Below are 23,570 nucleotides of genomic sequence, written 5' to 3'. Positions count from 1 at the left end.
CACCATTAAAAATAAGATATGGAATATTTTCTCCCCCCTAGAAAGTTCCTTCATGCCCCCGTCCACTCAATTGCCCACTCTACTTCAGGCAACCACTTTCTATCACCAAGAATTACTTTTGCCTCTTCTCTGGGTGTCGTATAAATGGGATCCTACAGTATTCTTTTGTGTCTGGCTTCTTTTATCTCAATACATTTGAGATTCATCCGTGTTGTTGAATGTATCAGTAATTTATTCCTTTTTGTGGCTGAGTACTATTGTGTTGTATGGATACACCAGTTTGTTTATCCACTCCCCTATTGTTGGGTATTTGAGTTGTTTACAGTTCAGGACAATTATGAATCAGGCTGCTGTGAACATTCATGTACAAGTCCTTCTGTGAACATATATTTATATTTCTCTTAGGTAAATACCCAGGAATAAAATTGCTAAGTCATCTGGTAAATGCATGTTTAACTTTATAAGAGATTTCCCAATTGTCCAAAGTTTCCCCAAGTGGTTGGACCCTTTTGGTTCCCACAAACAGTGGGTGAGAGTTCCAGTTGCCCCAGATTTTCCGCCAACAACTGATGTTGTCTTTTGTATTGCAGTCAGTCTAGTGGGTATCTTTAAACGTTTTCATATATCAGAAATGGTTCAGTATCAATCAAGTGCAACTTAAAAACAAACCTACACCTACGCAATTATGTTTAAGAAATGCTACAAACTCTGTCCCTTCCAAGGGTGTTACAGAGTGTGGTAAAGGCTCTGACAAGTTCCACAAATCTGTTTATTAACACAGTATTCCTCAATCAACACAGCATCCTCTTGTGTTATGTTTCATACTTTTTAAATAATTAATTAATTTTTGGCTGCATTGGGTCTTCATTGCTGCACGCAGGCTTTCTCTAGTTGTGGCGAGCAGGGACTGCTCTTCATTGCGGTGCGCGGGCTTCTCATTGCGGTGGCTTCTCTTCTTGTGGAGCACGGGCTCTAGGCGTGTGGGCTTTAGTAGGTGTGGTGCAGGCTCAGTAGGTGTGGCGCACGGGCTTAGTTGCTCCACGACATGTGGGATCTTCCTGGACCAGGGCTCGAACCCGTGTCCCCTGCATTGGCAGGCGGATTCTTAACCACTGCGCCACCAGGGAGGTCCCATGTTTCGTGCTTAAACACATTGGTGGAATCTATTGTGGGAATTTTACTTTAGATTCCAACTTAGCATCGCTTTGAAGCATGTGGTCATGTCCAGTAAATTAGGTCATATGATTCCAAGGGCATCAGAAAGTCCTCTTGTCCCTCAAATGCTTATCTTTATCCTACCTTTTCAGATGTCTCTTCATTAGGACATATAAAAGCCTTCCAAAGCCCACGATTATAAAATTACAAAAAAGTACAAATATCCTGGGGAGGTGGACTATGGGGTCTAAATCTATGTGAAGGTGTAAATGAGTAATACCAGATCCATGATTCTGGCAGGTTTTGATAAGAAGAGGAGGAAGTTCTATGTCAAGGGCACCGGGGCTCCTCAGAATCATAAATGGGAGCGAGGGGGAGGCAGAGACAAGCCCAGAAGTCAAACTTCACCTACTTTCTCCACCTGCTGACACTGCCCTGGAAAGGAGCCTCCACAGCAAAGGCTGAATAAATATTATGACTAGGAAAGCCAAACCAAACCAAACAAACCCCTTAAAAAATCCAACAGACACAAATCCAACACAGAGTGGTTAAAAAGGAAATAAGAGATGCAGAGGTCAAGAGTGAGATAATGTCCCCCATCCAGAGGGGGGCAGTTACCGTAACGCAGGGATTCTCCCGCCAGGCACTGCTGACATCCGGGCCAGGCTTTCTCTGTGTGGGGCTGTTCCAGGCATTGTGAGGTGTGGAGCAGCATTCCTGACGCTCACTCATTCCACGCCTGGAGCACCCCCAGTTGTGACAGCCACAGATGTTACCGTCAGATAAGAGAACCACTCTGGCGCAGCACATAATAGGTCGTCCTTAAATTTTTGATGCATGAATAAATAATGGCTGGTCCAGGGAGAAATGTACGCCAGGATGTGAATTTCTTGAGAGCAAGGAGAGTGTCTGAGTTACTGTGTAAACCTAGCACCTACCGTCGTGCCCGGCACACAGAAGGTTCGTCATCCATTCACTAATCTCCAACAGCTTCCTGCTGTATTTAGTATAAACCAAACTCCTTGCCACAGACTGCAAGGCCCTGCACGACCTGCCCCATCCCCTCCCTGCCCTCCCCTCCTCCCTCTCTCACTCTGCTCCATCCACATGGGCCTCCTGGCTGTTCCTCCAACACGCCAGGCCCCATCCTGCCCCAGGACCTTTGCACATGCTGTTCCTTGGCCTGAAACACCCTTCCACTAGATCTCCCAGTGGCTGGCTCTTTCTCATCATTCAGGACTGTACTTAAATGTCACCTTTTTTTTGGCCATGCCACATGGCATGTGAGATCTTAGTTCCCCGACCAGGGATTGAACCCGCATCCCTGCATTGGAAATGTGGAGTCTTAACAGATGGACCACCAGCAAAGTCCCTAAATATCACCTCTAAAAAGAAGCCTTTGCCAGCCCTCTGTTGCCCTTTACATGATGACGTTTAGTTTCTTGGTAGCATTTGTCCATTTGTTAGTTTTCTGGTGTGTTTATGCATTTATGGTCTAGCTCATCCACTGCCTTATCCCCAGGGCCTTAAATAGTGCTTGGCACACAGGAGGTGCCCAATGAGTAAGAGTTGACTGAGCACCTCCTGTGTGCCGGGCACTTCCTAGACACTGGGGACCCAGCTGAGAACAAAAGAGCCTCTATCTTAGCCCCGAAGTCACTCACATGAAGAGGCAGGGGAGGAATGAGGGAAGAATACAGGCAAGTAAACAAGAAAATTTCAAATAGTGAGGATTTCAGTGAAACCAGTGATGTGATAAAGAGGTACAAGGTGAGGGCTCCTCTCTGGTGAGGGGTCAGAGATGGCCTCTCAGCTGTCTGGGCTGAGATCCACAGATAGAAAACATTCCCAAATATGTGAATGCAGTGATAGATTCGGGGTGGAGGGGATAGGAATTCCAGGCAGAGGGAACAGCTAGTGCAAAGGCCCTGAGGAGGGAATAAGTTTGGCTCAATGAATATTTATTGAGAATAAATGAATGATAGAAGATTCTAGAAGGAATCGATTGTTCTGGTTTGGCCGTGGAAAGCTTGCTTGCGGGCAGGGGGTTGGGGGTTGCCAGCTCCAATGAGGGAAGGGGGCTCCTGGCAGAGGGAAGGGCTCTAGCGGAGGCCTGGGCAGTTCTTCTTGGTTCTGTTCTGAGAGTGGACAGGACCCAGCCAGGGGCCCTGGGCTTTCCTGGAGCCGACATCCAGGGATTATGACGAGAAACAGTCCCTGAAAGTAGGGGAGAGGTCATGTCAGAGCCGCGGCTCCCCAGACTTTGGCCTTTGCCCACTGCCGGCTGGAAAAGCACGAAACATCTGAGATAACGGTCTTCCCTCCCCTCCCCCTAGCCTGCCCCTGTGTCACTGGCCCTTAACCCTGTCTGTCTTGCCTCTTCCCCAATCAGCACCTGGGGGTGGGCTAGGAGCGCCCCAGGACTATTTCAGCATCTTTTAGGGGTGGTGACAGAGCCACAGAGAAGAGCCGGCTGAGCCTGGGAGCCCTGGTGGTGGGGTGAGCCCCCAGCTCGCAGCAGACGCAGAAGTGGCTGGAGAAAGAGCTGGCCAGGCTCATGAATGGGGAATTAGCAGTTGGAAAGGTGAGCCCTGCACTGGTCTCCAGGTGAGGGAAGGTTTATGCCAGGAACCTTCCCCAAGCTCCCAGGGTTGGCAGGAATCTCACATCCCATTTTACAGATGAGAAGACTGAGGCCCAGAGGGAGAATGCAACGACCAAAATTGTGTCTCCATTCTGGGGCTGCTCCTGGTCTTTCTTCCTGGTCCCCCCGCCTTCCAGAAGGGGGGAATTTGGGCAGCATGGGAGTGCAGGAGAGGGCTAGTTCCATCGGCTGATCATCCCCACGGGGGCATCTGTCTACCACTTTTTAAAGAAATTGGCTGTCAGGCCCCGGGAGTCTCTGGGTTGGCCCCAAAACACAGATTTGGAGACAGAAGTCCAGCAAGCAGGAGCAGCAGGCCCGACCTTGGGGCTGGAGCCGGGATAGAACTGGAGCAGGATGGACCTCAGGGTGGTGTGCAGATGGGTGGTGGGGAGGAGAAGGGCTGCGTGACCCTCACAAATGTCCCCTCCTTGCCCCAGATGGCTTCCTCCACCAGTCTCACGTGCCCTACCGACAGCCTGGAACTCTTGGATCTCCTGTTTGACCGGCAGGACGGCATCCTGAGACACATAGAGCTGGGCGAGGACTGGGGCCACGTTGAGGACCAGGTGATAACCCGCTGCATTTACCCCAGGGTCAGAGCCAGGACCCCACTCAGCTCTGTGCGTTTATTGCTCATGTGTGAGATTTTAGCAAAGCACGTTATTGTATGGAACTTCTCAGCGACCTAAGGGGCAGATGCCATCACCTCCTTCTTATAGGTGGGGAAAAGCGAGGCCCAGAGAGGGGTGGTGACTTGTCCTGGGTCACACACACAGCAGTTTGGAGTTGGGTCCAGACTTAAACTTGGGGCCTGAGCCTCGACACGGTTGGATGTTGTTCCCGTGCTACATGACTGTGTTCAGGCTCCAACAACACTGGGGGCAAGGAGCGTTAGCTCTTTCCATCTTACAGAAAGGACACGTGAGGCCCAGAGAGGGTCAGTGGCTTGCCCAGAGACACACAGCTATCCAAACCGAAACATAGGCCTCCTAATTCCCACCGTCCCTCTCCGTCCCAACAGGTCCTGCCAGGCCCGAACTCTGATGATTTCCTCAACTCCATCCTGGGTTCTGGCGAATCAGTGCCCAGCTCCCCGACCTGGTCTCCTGCGGCCAGTGACAGTGGCATCTCAGAAGATCTGCCCTCCGACCCCCAGGACACCCCTCCACACAGTGGGGTGGCTGCCACCCCAGTCAGCTGCCATAGCACAGAGTCTGGCAAGGGGCCCTGCCCCTCCTACCATACTGGCCCTGCCTGCCCCACCAGGAACCTTGGGCCAGTGGCCCAAGGGCTTGAGGCTTCCGTTGCCATAGACCTGGGTGAGTCCTGTGTCTTTGCTAACTACCCTCACCTTCTCCCAGGCACTGTACACGCAAACCCATTTTCGGTACGCAGGCCTCTCACTGTTGTGGCCTCTCCCGTTGCGGAGCACAGGCTCCGGACGCGCAGGCTCAGCGGCCATGGGTCATGGGCCCAGCAGCTCCGCGGCATGTGGGATCTTCCCGGACCGGGGCACGAACCCGTGTCCCCTGCATCGGCAGGTGGACTCTCAACCACTGCGTCACCAGGGAAGCCCATGCAAACCCACCTTTTGAGATGGGTATTGGGATGCTGTCTGTCACGGGCCCGTTTTTCAGGTGGTTAAGAAATGAGTCAGAGCCGCAAAGGTGGGATGCGCCCCTGGCAGGCTGGTTCCTGCCGCAAGCATCATGCTGGCAACCTCATTTTTGTACCTTCCGTGCCTGGATCATAGTAGACGCTCAATGAAAGTGTGTGAGGTCACGGGATCCCAGGCCTTGGGGTGTTCCCCCTGGACCTGGAGAAAGGCCTGATGCAGAAGCCACCGCCAACAGGGTATCCTTTGTCTCTTGAGCATTGCGATGGTATGGGAACGCTTATTAGTCCCTTTGGAGACTTTACAAAACTAAGGCTCAGAGAGGTTTAGTCCCTTGCCCAAGGTCACACAGCTCCACCCAGTCGAGATTAGAGCAAAGGGCTATTTGACTCTGAAGTCTGTGCTCTCCAGAGCAGCTCACCTACAGTTTGCCAGGTACCTGGTGGGAGGGAACCACAGGTGAATCAGACCTGGTCCTTCCCCCAAGGGAGAGGTAAGGCCAGGCCAACTGCAGATCCAGCTTATAATGCTGGGCAATAACAGCTACTCCCTCCCGGGTTGACAGTGGGTCCCTGACAATGTCCTGATGAATCTGGGTTCCCATCTTATGGTGGAGGGGAGACTGAGGCACCAGGTCTTGGGGCCCCAAGCTGTGCTACAAATCCCTAGCACATTGGGGTCAATGCTGGGAGCTTTGCTGGAGGAGGGAAGTAGAAGCTGGGAGCTCAGGGGCCCCCCGCCTGACTCCCTCCCTGTCTCTGTCCCCATCTGCCCTGTCAGAAATGTGGAGCCCAGGCCTGTACGCCGGGGAGCAGGCTGAGCTGGCCAACTCACCCCCACACTGCAACCTCACAGTGAAAGACCTCCTCCTCTCTGGCAGTGGCGGGGACTTGGTGAGCAGTCCCCACCCGACCCCTGGAGCATCAGAGGTGGGAGGGCACTGGAGTTCATGGGGCCCCAATACCCCCATTTTGGAGACTGGAAGACAGTCACAGACAGGGGCTGATAGTAGTCCAAGGTAAGTCCAAGTCACTTACTCTGACTTACACCCAGAGTAAGTCAGTGGGTCCCAGTCCTGAGTTCTCTGTCTCCTGGGCTGGGATACTTTCTACTATAGTAGTAGTACTATTAAAAAAAAAAAGGGCTAAAACTTACCAAGCATCTACTATAGGCCAGGCACTCTTCTAAATGCTCTTAATGTATCATCTTTTAATTCACAGCAACCCTGAAAACTGGGGCTCTTATCTTAATTCTACATTTGAGGAAATGGGCACAGAGAGGTCCAGTAATTTGACCTAAGTCACACAGCTGCTGCAGGCTTAATCCCTGGGCTGGCCCATTGGGCCTACTGTACCCATTGCACGCTGACTGAGGGCTGTCTATCTTGCCCTGGGGTTCGACTACAGGTAAACCAGACCTGAGAACCCAATCAGTACCTCCATTTCTCAGATGAGAAAGCCAATGCCCAGAGAGGTTAAGCCACAAACCCAAAGTCACACAGCAAGAAAGTGGCCGAGTCAGAATTTGAACTCTAATTTGCCTGATGCCCAAAGTTGTCCTGACAACCTCTAAGAAAGAGCAGAACACCCCTCTTGACTTGAGAGATGCATGGTGAGCACCAGCTGTGTGCTCAGCCTCTGGGGACCTCATGGTCAAAAGGGGACAACTGACTGCTCATGGAAGTGTACCCATAAGGGAGAGAGGCTGGAGGGGCATTGCAGGTCCAGGAAGGCTTCCTGGAGGAGGCAGAACTTCAGCAGCTCTTGAAAGATAGGAAAGGTGAATGACTGCTCTGGAAATACTAACTGGCTTTTGTAAATGTGTCAATTTAATACTGTTGTTCTGTGTGTGAACAACATTGGGAAGTGGAAGACCTTATCCCCATTTGGCAGATGAACATACTGAGGCTTGGATCCTGGAGAGAAAATGGTTGGGCTGATCCATGGCCTGGAATTCTAGGGAGTGGAATTTGATCCAGTGAATGTCAGGCTGCCCCAATCTCCACCTTTATTCCTGAGCCTCCCATTCCATGGTGTGACATTCCTAAGGCTTGGCTCTCTGATGACCCGATTCTTTCATTTTCAGTGTTTCTATTTCATAATTTAAATTTAATTTAAAAAATTTTGAATAGGCAAATGCATTCACATAGTCCAAGTTCCAAAGGTACAAACAAGTAGACAGGGAGAAACACCCCTCACCCCCATTTCCTGGAGGCTCACTTAACCTGTGCCTTGTGTGTTGGCTTTTCCCTTTGCTGTTGCAGAATGCACTGCAAGGAATGTTCAGAGCCCAGAGAAGTGCCTGGCATGTAGTAGGTGCTAAATACATAGCTGTCTAATGACTACTTGTGAAACAAATGAAAAACTTGTATCTAAAGAGCAATTCCTGGAAGTGGAATTGCTGGGTCAGAGGGCTGTGTGCTGGTTCTTTGGAGCCCTAGTGCCAGTGGGGACTTTACAGCAGATGGATCGATTGTTTCTCAGACCTGATGCCTCTTTCATTTCCCAGAGGCGGTCACTCTCCCTGCCCTCAAAGCAATTCTGCTGGTTTCCCCACAGCAACATAACCTGGCAGTCCCCAACCTGTTGCGCCTTGGGACCGGGCATAGCCAGGAGCTGGTGCTGACAGAGGACGAGAAGAAGCTGTTGGCCAAAGAAGGCATCACCCTGCCCACCCAGCTTCCCCTCACCAAGGTGAGTCAGTGGGACCCCTGGCTCTGGAGCTCGCCCCCTTTCCTGCAGCTACTTGCCCATGAGTCTCACCTTTGGGTCTCCCACACTAGAATGTTAGGACGTGTCTGTCACCAGAGCCAGAAAAATCATCCTCAAAGCCACCGCAGTGGGGGCTTTCTAGCTGGCCGCAGTCTCCACCCAGCCTGTTCACTCAATATCAGTATCTGAGTTTGCTTTTCCAATTGGAAGACCTCTCTTAGTCTTGATAACTGGCCTCGGGAAAGGCGCTGTTCCCACAGATGGTCAGAAGATGGCGGGATTGCACCAGTGCACAAAATCCAGTTGCCAGTACGGGACTGGGTTTGGGAGCTGAGAAGACCTTCAGGACCCAGGACCCCCCTAGAGATTCTGCAAGAATTTCGGGGCAGAAAATCTGGTCTTCAAGTCATCATGGGTCTGCCCTCAAGTCCCTGAGTCTGGGATGGCTCCCTTGGGAGGATAATGGGGTGAAGTTGTGGGGTCTGGACAAGAGAGCAGACCCTCCAGCCTGCCTCAGTCTGCTCCCCATGTCACTCTGCAGTATGAGGAGCGAGTGCTGAAGAAAATCCGCCGGAAAATTCGGAACAAACAGTCAGCCCAAGAAAGCCGGAAAAAGAAGAAGGAATATATTGATGGCCTGGAAACTCGGTAAGGCTGGGGTCCCGGGACACCACACTTAAGGGGGAAACTGAGGCCTGAGAGAGGGATGCAATGGAGCTAAGGTCACAGTTTTCAGGATCTGACAAAATTAGAGTTGTTTCCTTCTCTGGGAGAGACGATTTTTCACGTGAATTGCGAGGATGGAAAAATGCCTAGTAAGGTGGTACAGGGCTCAGGTTCGAGGCCCCTTAATCCCCTAGAAGATGTTATGCCAAGAAGGGAGAAGGTATCATCCATCTTGTCCTGGCTCTTTGCCTGAAGATGGGACATTTACTTCCCTTGCTGAGCATCACTGATCCTCAGAGCTGTCAATGGCTTCCTTCGGTGGGGGAGAAGAAAGGCAGAATTTCCTCAACTTAAGAACTGTGCACCTGGGACTTCCCTGTTGGCGCACTGGTTAAGAATCCACCTGCCAATGCAGGAGACACAGGTTCAAGCCCTGGACCGGGAAGATCCCATATGCCACGGAGCAGCTAAGCCCGTGCACCACAACTACTGAGCCTGCACTCTAGAGCTCGTGAGCCACAACTATGGAGCCCATGGGCCACAACTACTGAAGCCCACGCACCTAGAGCCTGTGCTCCGCAACAAAAGAAGCCACTACAATGAGAAACCTGTGCACCACAACGAAGAGTAGCCCCCACCTGACACAACTCGAGAAAACCCATGCGCAGCAACAAAGACACAATGCAACCAAAAATAAATAAATCAATTAATTAATTAAAAAAAAAAAGAACTGTGCACCCCAGGACTTCCCTGGTAGTCCAGTGGCTAAGACAACACGTTCCCAATGCAGGGGGCCCAGGTTCGATCCCTGGTCAAGGAAATAGATCCCACATGCCACAACTAAGATCCATGTGCCGCAACTAAGACCTGGCACAGCCAAATAAGTAAATAAATAAATATTAAAAAAGAAAAAGAACTGTGCACCCCAATCTCATCCAATCGCCTCTCTCAACTCATTTAGGCTACTGAGGGACAGGCTCCTCTTTATTCTTTAATAGAAATATAAAAACTTAGCTTGCTCACTTTTTAAACCAAAAGTGATTTAATTAAGTGTTACAGATTTGGGTTTTCTATTTCTTTTCTGGTCAATTCTGAGATGTCATATTCTTCTGGGAAGTTGTCCATTTCAAATTTACTGACATAAAATTGTTCATAGTTCTCTCCTATTATTTTTTTAAGTTCTGAATAATTTATAGTTGTGCCCTTTTTAATTACTCATGTTGTGTATTTGTGCCTTTTCTTGTTTTTTATCTTGGTCAATCTTGCCAGAAGTTTGTCTGTTTTATTATTCTTTTCAAAGAATGAATTTCTGGCTTTTCCTCCCACACAGTTGTCTTTTTGTATTCTAGTTCCTTTATTTCTACTCTTAGCTTTATTGTGTCTTTAGTTGTGTTTTGTTTTGCTTTTGGTGGGGAAGATCTATTCTGTTGTTCTTTTGCTAACTGTTAAATGTGTATGTTCAGCTGGTTGAGCTGTAATAAGGTTATACATTTTGGGGGACTTCCCTGGCAGTCCAGTGGTTAAGACTCCATGCTTCCACTGCAGCAGGGCACAGGTTTGATCCCTAGTCAGAGAACTAAGATCCCGCATGCTGAGGGGCCAAAAAAAAAAGAAAAAGAAAAAAGGTTATACATTTTCCTCTCAGCACTGCTTTATCTGCATCTCACACATTTTGGTTTGTACCATTGTCATTACCATTTGGTCCCTAGGTCTTTCTTAATTTACACAGTGGATTCTTCTTTATCCCATGAGTTATTTAGAAGGAGGGCCTTTTAGTGGGAGAATTTATTCTCTTCCCTGGTTGTGATATGAGGACTAGCATATCCTCATACCATGATTTGAGTGTTTTGGTTTTTTTAAAGATTTTTTGATGTGGACCATTTTTAAAGTTTTTATTGAATTTACTACAATACTGCTTCTGTTTTATGTTTTGGTTGGGTTTTTTTTTGCTTCAAGGCTTGTGGGATCCTAGCTCCCAACCAGGGGTTGAACCTACATCCCCTGCACTGGAAGGTGAAGTCTTAACCACTGGACTGCCAGGGAAGTCCCATGATTTGAGTGTTTTAATTCTACATCTGAGTGGTCTGGGCCAAGACAGCATTAACAGATGGATGCAGATGGGAAAGGTGGGGTTGCCGGACTGGACCCCAAAACCCTAGATGGAATGATCACATTGTCTTGTTCCTCAAATGTACTCTGCTAAGCCCCTAATCAACTTTACTTCATATCAGTGCCCAACTGCTCTATGAACTAGGTAACTGTATCTCCACTTTACAGATGAGGGGACTGAGGCCAGACAGCAGAGTGCCTCAAGGTCACAGGGAGGGTGAAGATTGTAACTTGGGTCTCCTTGGACTCAGTTGCCATGCTACTGCATCTTCTCAAAGCATCACAGCCTGAGTTTGGTGGTCCATTTCCAATCCTGGGGGCTCAGGCCGGAAGAAAGCCCCTACACCAATGCAAAGATGGTACCTAGGAGCCAGGCAGAACTGGGTTCAAATTCTGGCCTTGTTACAGACTTGCCAGGGTGACTTTGGATGAATGACTTCCCCTCTCTGGGCTTCGGTTCCCTGCCTGTACAGTGGGGCCTCACAAAGAGATGTTAGTTTGACCTGTTGGTGACAGGCATATTCTGAATTTCACTGTGATGTTGCCCCTTCAGGATGTCAGCCTGCACTGCGCAGAACCAGGAACTTCAGAGGAAGGTCTTGCATCTTGAGAAGCAGAACCTGTGAGTATTGGTCAAACTGGGGCAGAGAACAGGAGGAGCTGACCCCAGAGTCCCTTGCAGGAGAGGTGGACATGGGGGGACAGGCTGTGTGACGGCAGGGCAGAGCAGGGAGTAAGGGCTCCACTTAGAAAGGAGGAAGCCTGCAGAGAAAAGGGGTTTTGGACTTGGGCCCTTGAAGGATGTATAAGAGTTCACTAAAAGGAAGCTGCTGCCGGTAGAGGAAATGGCATATGAATGGCTAAAGGCTAGGAGTATGGTATGCTGGATAACTGCAGGTGATTCCATCTGTGGGTGCATTTACTTAGTCAATTTTTTTGGGGGTGTCATGGATGATGCCATTACAGGTGTTTGTGAAATAGCTTGTGTTAACACTTTAGTTGTGATGGGAGGAGGTGGTATTTCCTCCCCCCCGTCGTGGTCAACCTCCCGATTCACATTTTGAACTGTTGGATGTCTGCTCTGGTGGCAGAGAGGACTTTGTTGCATTCATTCAGCTTTGGGAAAGAAATGTATGCCTCTGTCAAGTTGTTGGGTGTTTTTTAAACCTTAAATCTTTTATCCCCCTGCATATACACATTCATCTTGTCACAAGGTCGGTGTTGCCTCTATAATTGAGTTAATACAGGCTAAATTTCCATCTTCTGTGATGTCCTGTTTGAAGTTTAAACAGCTTGATCTATTTTTTAAAAACCTATCAGCATATTCTTCATGTTGTGTGGACAGTGCTTGGTGCCTTATTCTTTCATAAAATCGTCTGTTTGAAAATAGTGAGGGATTGATTTTTTTTTCCTAATAAATTAATTTATTTATTTGTTTATTTTTGGCTGCGTTGGGTCTTCGTTGCTGCACGTGAGCTTTCTCTAATTGCGGTGAGCAGAGGCAACTCTTCGTTGCGGTGTGCAGGCTTCTCATTGCAGTGCTTCTCTTGCTGTGGAGCATGGGCTCTAGGTGCACGGGCTTCAGTAGTTGTGGCACGTGGGCTCAGTAGTTGTGGCTTGTGGGCTCTAGAGCGCAGGCTCAGTAGTTGTGGTGCACGGGCTTAGTTGCTCTATGGCATGTGGGATCTTCCCAGATCAGGGCTTGAACTCGTGTCCCCTGCATTGGCAGCGGATTCTTAACCACTGAGCCACCAGGGAATTGATTGATTCTTACGGTGGTATTTAGAAGGGAATTTTAGTTCTTTTCTTTCTGTGCTATAATGTAGCTATGTTTAAACTTTCCAACCAGGTCATATATTTTCTACTAACCTGTTTTTAACCTGAGGAAAATTCTTGAGCCATTGTTTCCAAGTAGCTTCCACTGAGTATTTGCTACATTGGCATACTTCTAGATCAAACTGTATGGCCCTACTTACTCAATTTTTATTTAGCATCTACTCTGTGCCAGGCATAGTTCTGGACACTGGGGCCCAAACAGTGAACAAAACAGACCCAGCCCCTCCACTTAAAGACTCACAGTCTACTGAGAAACAGACTCAAGACAAACAAAAATATATGAAAGATCATTCAAATAGTGATAGCCACTGGGAAGAAAAATAAACTAGGGGGAAGGGGCTAGGGAGTGAGGGGGGTGCCATTTTAGGCAGGGAGGTCAGATAAAGTGACATTTGAGATGAGACCCAACAGCTAAGAAAGAAGCAACTACAAAAAGACCTGTGGGGGGTGGGGCAGGGGAACAGTGTCCTTGGTACTGAGAGAACAGCCTGTGCAGAGGCCCTGGGGCAGGAATGCTTGTGCGTAGGAGGAACAGTGAGGGGCTGTGTGTCTGGAGCAGAGTGAGCAAGGGGGAGAGAGGGAGGAGGGGAGGGCAGGGAGGGGACGGGACTGGCTGTGCGAGGCCTTGTGGGTCTCGGGGAGGACTTGGGCTTTTACTTCCGAGGGAGATGGGAACTCTGGGAGGGTTGGGAGAAGTTGCCTCACATTTGAAAAAGTGTGGAGCATGAACTCTAGAGGAGGCAGGAGAAGCCTGGGGGGCCCAGAGGCTGGGGCCGGTGTCCAGGCGAGCAGTAATGGCAACCTGGGTGGAGAAGGTGGGGTGGCAGAGAAGTGGGTGAGATGTTCAGTGATTTATTGAGGGAGCTTCTGGGACTTTTAAGAGCAGTGGGGCCTTGAAGGATGGACGGGATTCAGACTTCAGCCAGGCTGGGGGACCCCAGGAATCACAGGGAGGCAGGTCAAGGCTATGTAGGGATCAAGCAAGTCTTCCCGTTTCCACTAAGGTCCCTCTTGGAGCAGCTGAAGAAACTCCAGGCCATCGTGGTCCAGTCCACCAGCAAGTCGGCTCAGACGGGCACCTGCATAGCGGTGAGTCCTGACCCCCAGCTCCAAGGAGCTTGTCAGCCTTGGCAGAGGGTCCTGTGGGGGAGGTGAGTGTGAGTAGGAGGACAGCCGGCCCCGAGCCCCAGCTCACGCGTGCTCCAGTCTTCTGGGCCTCAGTTTCCCTGCCTATGAGACGAGTGTACTCAGGGGAGGGGGAGGGATGGGGTGACCCTGCCCCCATCTCCACCAGGTCCTGCTCTTCTCCTTCGCCCTCATCATCCTCCCCTCCATCAGCCCTTTCTCCTCCAACAAAGCCGAGAGCCCCGGAGACTTCGTGCCTGTACGAGGTAGGTGGACCAGGGGGTTGCTCCTCCCTCAAAAACCCTCTGGGCTGCCCCATGGGTGCACTCCCCTTGGATCCCCAGCCCCCATACTGGGCCACTGGGAGAGGGGGAGGAGGCCCCCTTGCAACTGCTTCCTGAGGCTGGGGGCTAAAAGAAAGAAGGGACCCAGCCCCCCAGGCCATCCCTCACGACCCCCCAACCCTTGCTCAGTTTTCTCCAGAACTTTGCACAACGATGCTGCATCCCGTGTGGCTCCCAACACCGTGCCAGGCTCCGAAACCCCAGGACATGGGCCCAAGGCTGGCACACTTCAGGAAGGGCCTCCAAGCAGCCCTCAGGGGGAATGGGGATCCCGGGACCCACCGGCTCCGGACAACTCGACGGAGGATCTGGACAACGGGACCCTGGTCCAGGGCAACTCCATGAAGGAGCTGGACCGGGCCGCCCTCCTAGACTGTGCCCGGCCTGAACAAGCACTTGGCCCAGGGCGCGTGGGGCTGGAGGTAGCAGTGGGGGAGCTGTGAGCACCACGGGTACGTGCCCCCAGGCCCCTCTAGTCGGGTGCTGCAGTGGACAGAGACAGGCACAGGGATCCGAGGTGAGGGAGAGACCCCGGCGATGGTGTCAGGATGGAGACACGCAGACTCACAGCTTCAGACCCAGGTACCCAGGGCCATGCAGAAACTGATGCTCAGACACAGACCATAAGGCCACAAAGCCTGAGAAATACACGTACAGACCCAGGTGCAGAAGGAAACAGGAAGACAGACACCAACTGATCCACAGCCCCAGAGAGATAGGCATACACCAGGCCTCGGTAACTCCCCGCTCAGGGACTCCTGCCTGCCCCCTGGAACACAGGGAGGAGGAAGCGGCCAAGTCTGCTGGGACCCTGGCCCTGGAGCACGGGCTGAGCTCTGAACTTCGGGGCCGCCATGGCTCACAGCTGTTCCCTTTTTCTAAGACTGCTACGGTCCTTAATAAAGTATTTTGAGAGAACACGGCTGGCATGGAGGTGGAGTGGGATGGGGGCTGAATTAGAATCTGGGGCTCCCCAACCCACAGAAGGAGGGACTAGGCCAGCCTAGGATAGAGGAGTGAGGCAGGGGGTCCCTTGACCCCCAGGCTGGAGCGGTGACCAGAGAGGTGCCGATGCGTGTTCAGCACCTTGGAGAGCGGCGGCGGGCGGAGAGCAGGGCGCAGCAGGAGGGCGAGGTAGCTCTGGCCCACACCCCCACACACACCCCCGACTCTTCCAGGGTATTCGCGGAAGGCCTGCAGCAGTTGCCTTCCTGGGGGGCCGGGCTGCCCACCCTGCGTGTTTTATGGATGAGGGCACTGAGGCGTCGGGAATGAGGGGACCTGCCCAAGGTCGCAGCTGGGGAGGACTGACCCCAGCTGCACCTGCGCTCTTCCTTTAACGCATCACCCTGGCCCTGCCCGCTTTGTACAGGTGCCCGGGGGTTGCAATTGAGATAAAAAAGTGGCCTCTCTCCTCAAGGGGCTCACAGCCTAGTAGCAGAGGGCACATAATAAAGAATCCCGCAAGTGAGAATTACAAACTGAGGACTCAGCAAATATCTGCAGCTGGTAAGGCCCTCCTTCGCCCCCAGGCCTGGATTGCACCCCAGGCACACATCCCAGGGGGTGAGGGGACCACACAGCCCTGCCCCCAGGGACTAGGGCCCAGGGCAAGGTTGTGGATGGCAAACACAGGCTCAGATGCAAGAAATTCTTTTATTGCATTGAAGGCTTTTCTGGAAGCCTGGAGGAAGCCAGGTGGACCCACCCTTCCTCCTCCAGCCCCAAAGGCAGTGTGAGCCTCTATTGTCTGTCCTGCCATGAAGTCTGCCTCCTAAATGATGGCCCTGCCTCCCTTCCCTCCTGGAGGGACTGTGAAGGCTGTCTGGGGGTAGGCAGGGGTTGGGAAGTGTGAGGGCCCAGGGGTCAGAGGAAACCACAGAGGGCCTGGCCACACCTCCCAGGAACATCCTGAGTCAGAGGCTGGAGCCTGGGGGTGGAGCAGGTACAGGGGGTGGGGGGGTGTCAGCTCCAAGGTCAGAGTCCAGGGGGGCTGCTCCTTCCCAGGCCCCCTCCAGAGGCCCCAAGCTAAAGGGAGGTGCAATGGAGGGCAAGTCTGCCCCAGGGCCTGGAGCCCAGCTCTCAGCGCCCTGAGGTCTTCCCACAAGGACAGAGAGGAGTAACAAAGTGAGACCAGTAAGAAAAAAAAAAAAAGAATCCATGGTTTCTACAAACAGCCCCGCCCTCCCCAGGCCCCCTGGTCAGCTGGGAACCACCTCGGTCTTCACTCTTTTGGGGGGCCTGTGGGGAGCAGGACTGTCCAGCCGCTCCCTTTTGGGGCTGGCGGGCCCGGAGCCGTCATGCTGGGCGCCGGGCTCAGCTGCGGGCTCCTGCTTGGGGCTGGCGGGCGCTGGGCTGTGGAGCTGGGCAGGGGCCTCCTCCTTGGGCTCCAGCTTGGGGGTGGGTGGGCGGGGCAGGGGTGGCAGCGCCCTCTCCAGCACGCGGGGGCCGTCCCAGGCCGGGATCTCCAGGCCCAGATGCTTCATGAGACGGGTCATGACTTCATCTACATAGCCGTGGATACGCAGGTCTGCGTGACGGTCCTGTGGGGGGTGGGGACCAGTCAGGCGGAGGGAGAAGGCTTGGGGGGGCCTGGGGGGTCAGGGGTCAGGGGTAGGCTCCAGCACGTACGTGCTTGGTGGGCTGAAGGTTGACGATGACCAGCCGGCCTCCGTGGCGTTTGGTGGCGAGGGGCAGGTTCCCGCTGGGCCGGATTTGCAGGGAGGTGCCCAGCGTGATGGACAGGTCCGCGTTCCTGGGGCCAGGAGGCGGGATTAGCCTGAGCCCCTCGGCAAGGGTCTCTGTAGCCCTCCTCCTGCCTCACGAGGCTGGGGGCGGGACGTCTCCAACACACACACCACCCCACCCTTGCTCAAATGCCATGGCTTCACTGCTCTGCTGACACGCCGGGGCCAGCCCTGGGAGGCCAGCTCACACAGCGCCCATCTCTGCCTGGGGGCCGGCTTGCCCCAGCTTCCAAGCTGCCCTGAATCCTGCCCGCCGCTTCCCTTCTGCCGGAGCCACCCCACCCGGTCGGCAGAAGTGGAGCTGCTGATGTCCCCACTTGGACCCCTGGGTTCCAGACCTGGCTCAGTCACTTCCTGGCTGGGCAGTGTGGACGGAGGTGTCAGCTTGCTCCAGCCTCGGTTTCCTCGTCTGTAAAATGGGCCCCGAGCAGCACCCACCCTGGGCTGTGGTAAGGATGGTGTGTGAGGCCTCTGGCCGGGGCCGGGGGTATGAGGGCTCAGTACACAGGAGCTGCCGTTGTTACGGGGGAAGCGAAGCCCAGAGAGGGTGTGAGCCACCTCTTTCCTGATGTCCCCGGGGTTGCAGCTGGCTGTGTTTCTGCCCCTCCCCTACCCACCCCACCCTGGGCTCGGTGGGGGTCAGACCTGCTGGCCTCATCGGCCAGAGTGAGGTCCCGGTCAGGCAGGGAGTCTTCCCAGTCCAGGATAGTGTCTCTCAGCTCCCCCCTGTACGGAGAGCGGGGAAGTCAGCAGGGACACTGGCCGCCTCCCCTGGGGTCCCGGGCGTGGGGAGGGCCGCTTACCTGCAGGCCCGCAGCCCCCTTGACTTGGCCACGGTGCAGAGCCGGCCGGTGGCCTTCAGGCCCATGCTGCCCACGACGGTGTCCCGGACGTACTGCCTGTGTCGGGAGAGGAAGGGGTCAGCTTCCTGCCCACTCCCAGGTGCCTACCCTGCGGCCCCACCTGGGTGGCTCTTGCTTTTTGCAGGCAGCTGTTCTCCCAGGAAAGCGGGGGCCACGTGACCAGAATCTAAGCATGAGGGGACATCCGGCAAACCCAGCACGGCGGGGGCAGAGGGGGCCTCCCACAAAACAGCTGGCCTGGCTGCTTCAAAAGGTCCACAGCTCGGAAAACAGAGAAAGGTCGGGAAGTGCTCCAGGTAAAGGAGACTGAAGAGATGGGACAGTGGCATGCAGAGTGCCGCCACTGGACCCAGCACCAGGGGAAAAACAGCAACAATGGGAGGGAGCGCTGGGAACACAGATTGGGGAGAATAGTCGTGTCTGTGGTTTTTACATTTCCTGACTTTAGAAACTGCACTGCGGCTGTGGAAGAGAATACCGTGGCTTGTGGGAGATAAATGTCTAAAGGGTTTAAGGGGCAAAGGATAAGGAAATCTGCCACTTGAACAGTAGAGCAAATCCAAACACAGAGAGAAGAGGAGAAACAAATTGTGGCGAGATGGTAATATTGATGAATCTAAGTCAGGGTCAGCAAACCATAGCCCTGAGGATCAAATCCGGCCCTCTGCTTCCCATTTTTGTAAATAAAGTTTTATTGGCACACGGCCATGCCCATTCCTTTAAGTGCTGTCTATAGCAGCTTTCACGCTACAGAGCTCATAGTCACGACAGAGACAGTCTGGCCCACAAAGCTGAAGATATTTACCATATGGCCCTGTACAGGAAAAAGTTGGGGATCCCCGGTCTAGGTCAAGTATGAGTTCATTGTATGGTTGTTGTGAGTTTTCCACCAGATTGAAGTTTTTCAAAATAAATTTAGAGAGAAAAAAAATTTGTTTTTAAAGTTGGGGCCCCATCTGTGCTCTGGTCTTAAGAGATTCCACCCGCAGGGGAGCCACACGCACCCGCCACGCCTGAGTTACTCACACCCATAAGGCTGCTTGCCCAGCAGAGGGAGGCACGCCCAGAGCCCTCCTGTTCCAGGAAGGCTCAGCCTTTCCAGAGCCGGAAGAATGCCCCGTCACACCCTGTTATGGGCTGAGCAAGTATTTTGGAATAAGACCTTATTTGGAAGTAGGGTTGTTGCAGATGTACTGGCTGGGTTCAGATGAGGTCACATTTGTGTAGGGTGGCCCCTAACCCAAGTGACTGATGTCCTTATAAGAAGAGGGGACACAGGGACTTCCCTGGTGGTCCAGTGGGTAAGACTCTGTGCTCCCGATGCAGGGGGCCCGGGTTCGATCCCTGGTCGGGGAACTAAATCCCGCATGCTGCAACTAAGAGCTTGCATGTGGCAACTAAAAAGATCCCGCGTGCCACAACGAAGATCCTGCGCGCCACAACTAAAGCCATAAGTGAATATTAAAAAAAAAAAAAAAAAAAGAGGAGGGGACACAGACACACAGGGACACGGAAACGTTGATAAAAGATTCAGAGGTCGGAGTGATAAGTCTACAGCCAAGGATGGTCGGAAACCACGAGGAGCCGGAAGAGGCAGGAAGGATCCTCCCCGACAGGGTTCAGGCAGAGCACGGCCCTGCCAACACCTTGATTGTGGACTTCGAGCTTTCAGACCCATAAGACTATCAGTTTCCGTTGTTTTAAGTTACTCAGGTTGTGGCAGTTCGTAACAGCAGCTGCAGGAAATGAATACACCTCCCGGGAGGAAGATACGCCCCCAAGTCCCACCCTGGGAGGGTCACACCCTCGTCTCTGGAAACATCAGGTTCAACTCACAAGGCCCTTCTGCAGAGCCCGACCTGGGTCATCCACACCTTGGGCCCCCGTCCCTACCCTCCGTGGCACTCACATCTTACACTTGACACATTCTTCTACAAACATGTTTCCGTGAAGCTCTGCCAGCTTGTCCCTGTGGGAGGAGAAGGAAGAGGCTTAGTGGAGGGGATCCAGAGGCCTCAGGGCTGGAATCCACCCCCCAGGACCAGAAAGAGGGGATCTCGATTCTCCAGACGTGCCCGCCTAGCAGACACTGACACTGGCAGCTGAGCACCAAGCACCTCTCCTGGCTGAATCGCCACAGTGGCCTTGAGAGGGAGGGGCTGCCATCAACACCCATTTTCCAGATGAGGAAACTGAGGCTCGGAGAGAGGGGCAGCCTGCCCAAGGCTGAGCGGGGCTGGACGCGGGGTGCACCTGGGGAAGCCAGAGCGCACGTGCAGCCCGTCCACGTTCTGGCTGACCAGGAAGCGCAGGAGGCCCACGCGCTCCAGCTGCACCAGTGCCATGTGAGTCTTCGTGGGCCGCGCGTTCTCGAAGGTGGTGTCGAACTTGGGGGCCAGGCCCTGCTCCTCCATCGTCCAGACGCCATGGGGGCCCCTGAGGCGGCAGGCGGGAGAGACAGAGAGAGCTTAGGGATCAGGAAGACGGGACGGAAAAGGAGACAGAGAAACGGAGGCAGAGAAAGAGTCAGAGACAGACGAAGTGACACAAAGGAGGGGGTGGGGGAGGAAGGAGGGAGAACGTGGTACACAAGGGCAGAAATTATTCAATCCCACCAACACTTACTGCTGCTGCACCGAGCCTGGCCCTGCGCTGGGTGATGCTGGGGCCCTAGGGGACCCAGGCCCTACCCTCAAGGAGTCCTCCATCTTGTGGGGAGAGACATAGGTGGACACAAACTCTCCAGCTCTGTGGGGCTGGGGCAGAGGGAGGAACCTGAGGCTGGGCTGGCCCAGCAGAAGCGGGAAGGGCTCTTTGTGGAACTGTGGGAAGGCTTCCTGGAGGAGGCTGAGCTGTCTCTTGAACAGACAGGAAAGGGCCGGGCAGCTCAGACAGAAGAGGTAAGCAAAGGCCAGGGGGCTGGCAACAGCCTGTGAGTGGTCTGGGGACTGCAGGGGCTGCAGGGGCTGAGGTTGGAGAGCTGATCCAGGGCTAGGTTGGGGACAGCTTTGATTTCCAGCCTGAAGTGCTGAGAACTCTCCTGTGTGGCAATGGGGAGCCATGGCAGGTTATGGAAGGGGGGTGAGATTCACACCTTAAAATTCTAACATTCCTCCAAGAACGAGGAATCTGCTCTTCCGCTGTAAGAGTCTGCTCCGTGGGCCTGAGAGGCCTTAGAAAGAGAGCACAATTGTGATAGGCCTGCCCTACGGGGTAGGCTTGCAAACTCAGCACCTACAGGGGCCACTTGGAGGCCACCAGTTAGAGACCCCTGCTTTTCATCAATGAAACTCTTGTCTAACACAGGCTGCCTAACGTTAGACATTATCTGGCCTCACACCCTCACTTGAAGGTGAGGAAACTGAGGTCCAGGTGGTTAAGCCACTTGTCCCACCAGAGGTCTGACAGAAAAATATTTGTAAGTGAGTATGGAGCTAATTGTCCTTGATATCAATTCTCCCCTTTTTCTCTGGTAATAATAGAACCCCACTACTTAGCCTTGCAGTGAGCCTAGACGAAAGACTACATTTCCCAGCATCACTTGCAACTAGGTGTAGTCAGGTGACCAAGTTCTGGCCGGTGGAATGGAATGTTGGGTGTGATATAAAGGGACATTCTCCAAAGGAAGGGTCTTTCCCATCCCCAACACCCCAGGGAACTGACAGATCACCCCAGACTCAGCGGGAGGGAAGGCGGCAGGAGGGGTTCCGGTGGCCAGACATCTGTGAGCTCACAGGGAAACCCTGCCTTGACTTCCCTCCATGCGCACGGACCTGAAGTCGGGGATGCCTGAGGCTGTGCTGATGCCCGCGCCCGTGTGGAACACCACGTTGGAGGACTGCCAGACCAGCTGTGCCAGCTCCCATACCTTCCGCTCCAACTCCTCAGGGGGGTCAAAGACCTGTTGGGTGGGAGAGAGTGGAAGGGAGCGAAACAGGAGGGAAGGAGGCAGGGCACAACCTTTAAAAGAATGACACAGGGCTTCCCTGGTGGTGCAGTGGTTAAGAATCCGCCTGCCAATGCAGGGGACATGGGTTCGAGCCCTGGCCCGGCAAGATCCCACATGCCGCGGAGCAACTAAGCCCGCGTGCCACAACTGCTGAGCCTGCGCTCTAGAGCCGGTGAGCCACAACTACTGAACCCGTGTGCCACAACTACTGAAGCCCGCACGCCTAGAGCCCGTGCTCCGCAACAGGGGAAGCCACCGCAATGAGAAGACCTCGCACCACAACGAAGAGTGGCTCCCGCTCGCCGCAACTAGAGAAAGCCCGCGCGCAGCAACGAAGACCCAACGCAGCCAAAAATAAATAAATAAATAAAATAAATCTATTTAAAAAAAAAAAGAATGACACAGCCGTAGGACATAACAAAAACTGGTCAAAGCTCCAAGATGGCGGAAGATTCGACTTCCAGTATACCTGGAGCCTCATTATATACCCATTGTAATACCTCAGCATATACTAAATGTATTAACACCCACAGGTGCCAGGACAGTTCAAAGGCTAACCATAAATGGCCAAAAAGTGGGCGGTGGCCCAATTCCTGGAAATCCCCACCCCTTCCCCGAAATAGTCGGAGTAATTCTCCCACTCACTAGCCTATGAAATTACCCAGCCCATACAAACTAACCACGCCATATTTCGAGGCCTCTCACCTTCCGATGTGGCCCCAGGGCGGAGAAAGTGTCTGGTGCACGGTAGGTGCTTAATAAATGTTTGTGGAATAAAATGGAAACCAGGCAGGAGAGGAGTGGGGCGTCACACCACCTGGGAGCTCACTAATGCCTGACTTGGAAGGGACGCACTAGCCTTTGTGGGGTGGGGGCAATCTTCTCCCCCGTTTACAGAAGAGGAGAGGAGACCCAAAAGGAAGTTACCCCGCCAAGGTCTCAGTGTATGGTGGGGACTTCCTCTCAGCGTGGCTGGAGGGGTCTTTCTGACTTACATCCTCCAGGTTCCTCCCCAGCTCAAAACCCTTCCTCATCACCCTCAGGATGGTGTCAGCTCCCCAGCTTGGCACTTGAGGCCCATCTTGGCCTGGTTTTGGTAACCTCTCTGGTCTAATCTGTTCTCCAAGTTTGTTTATTCCCACCCCCGCGCCTTTGCCCCGGTAGTGCCTTCCGCCTGGAACTACAGCCCCTGGTGCCCCATCAGAACTTCAGGACTTCCCGACCTGGGTCCTAGCCTCAGTCCCAGCCTGACCGATCCGGAGCTGGGCGTGGTCGCGTCCCCAGGCGCGCTGGGGCGTCACTTCCCGCCCCCTCCTCACTGGGAAGTCCCTCCCATTGTCTAGCTTCAGTGTCTCCTGATACTCCCAGAATGCCCGCTGCCAGCCGGCCCCGCCCAGCCCACGGCCCTGACGACGGCCGTCGGGACACCCGGCCGCGCTCACCTCGGGGAGACCGCACTTGCCCTTGTCCGCGTACGGCGACAGCCCCGCCGCATAATTCACCGACATCCTCCAGGCCCCAATGGGAACAATAAAGTTTCCCTTGTTGCGGCCGCTTCCGCCGGAAACGGGGGGGGACGAGGAAGAAGGAGGAGCCGCCTTCTCATCCTCTGTACCCGGCCTCTTCTCCCCAAGGCGCATGCGGCTCGCGCTAACGCCTCAGTCGCCATATTAATTGCTGGCAAAGAGCAGCCAGCTTCCTACTGTGCTGGGGACGTGGATGGTGGCGAGAATAGGGCTGTCCAGTGACCCGGGCTGGAAACTAGGGGACTGCCCACGTGAGAGTTCTCTAGTCACCTCTAAA

At 53.4% G+C, this 23,570-nt stretch overlaps 3 protein-coding genes across 16 annotated transcripts in view; 2 read left to right on the top strand and 1 right to left on the bottom strand.

Moving 5' to 3' along the window:
- Positions 1–14,844, top strand: part of CREB3L3 (cAMP responsive element binding protein 3 like 3) — a 40,303-nt gene extending 25,459 nt beyond the window's left edge. The window contains exons 3-12 of one of the 3 annotated variants that reach the window (XM_067734174.1): positions 3,598–3,739; positions 4,240–4,368; positions 4,824–5,121; positions 6,198–6,310; positions 7,976–8,110; positions 8,670–8,776; positions 11,457–11,525; positions 13,744–13,828; positions 14,034–14,130; positions 14,338–14,844. In XM_067734174.1, coding sequence (XP_067590275.1) covers positions 3,713–3,739; positions 4,240–4,368; positions 4,824–5,121; positions 6,198–6,310; positions 7,976–8,110; positions 8,670–8,776; positions 11,457–11,525; positions 13,744–13,828; positions 14,034–14,130; positions 14,338–14,651 — 1,374 coding nt within the window. In that variant the 5' untranslated portion in view covers positions 3,598–3,712 and the 3' untranslated portion in view covers positions 14,652–14,844. The other 2 variants (XM_067734175.1, XM_067734172.1) reach the window with 2 other exon arrangements.
- Positions 14,845–16,355: 1,511 nt separating this feature from the next.
- Positions 16,356–23,376, bottom strand: SIRT6 (sirtuin 6). Of its 9 annotated transcripts, none has more exons than XM_067734179.1 (8): positions 23,210–23,360; positions 21,592–21,719; positions 20,072–20,254; positions 19,728–19,787; positions 17,759–17,854; positions 17,601–17,681; positions 16,840–16,963; positions 16,356–16,751 (listed from the first exon to the last, which is right to left on the bottom strand). In XM_067734179.1, the coding sequence occupies exons 1-8, from the start codon at positions 23,273–23,275 to the stop codon at positions 16,410–16,412; spliced, it is 1,080 nt and encodes a 359-aa protein (XP_067590280.1). In that variant the 5' UTR covers positions 23,276–23,360; the 3' UTR covers positions 16,356–16,409. The 9 variants fall into 9 exon arrangements, with proteins under 9 accessions (XP_067590280.1, XP_067590278.1, XP_067590281.1 ...); XM_067734180.1 differs by lacking the exons at positions 21,592–21,719; positions 23,210–23,360 and adding exons at positions 17,294–17,466; positions 20,444–21,581 and having other exon boundaries at positions 16,562–16,751; XM_067734177.1 differs by lacking the exons at positions 21,592–21,719; positions 23,210–23,360 and adding an exon at positions 20,444–21,581.
- The window catches only part of ANKRD24 (ankyrin repeat domain 24), a 26,956-nt gene continuing 25,809 nt past the window's right edge, over positions 22,424–23,570 (top strand). For all 4 annotated transcript variants that reach the window (XM_067734169.1, XM_067734168.1, XM_067734166.1 and 1 more), the window contains exon 1: positions 22,424–22,514. The gene's annotated coding sequence lies outside the window, so the exon portion shown is untranslated. The remainder of the gene's footprint in view (positions 22,515–23,570) is intronic.

Source organism: Pseudorca crassidens, chromosome 3 (assembly GCF_039906515.1).
Source record: "Pseudorca crassidens isolate mPseCra1 chromosome 3, mPseCra1.hap1, whole genome shotgun sequence".
Taxonomy (NCBI): Eukaryota; Metazoa; Chordata; class Mammalia; order Artiodactyla; family Delphinidae; genus Pseudorca; species Pseudorca crassidens.
Note: the sequence above shows the minus strand (reverse complement) of the source record. Positions and strands in the feature narration are given on the sequence as shown.

Coding starts and splice junctions, on each gene's coding strand:
- SIRT6 (XM_067734176.1), bottom strand. CDS start 20,880: ATGGCTCCCCATTGCCACACAGGAGAGTTCTCAGCACTTCAGGCTGGA. Junction 17,855..19,727: donor GAATGTGTCAAGTGTAAGAT/GTGAGTGCCACG, acceptor CTCCCGACACAG/GCAGTACGTCCGGGACACCG. Junction 17,467..17,600: donor CTGGCCGATGAGGCCAGCAG/GTCTGACCCCCA, acceptor TAACAACGGCAG/CTCCTGTGTACTGAGCCCTC.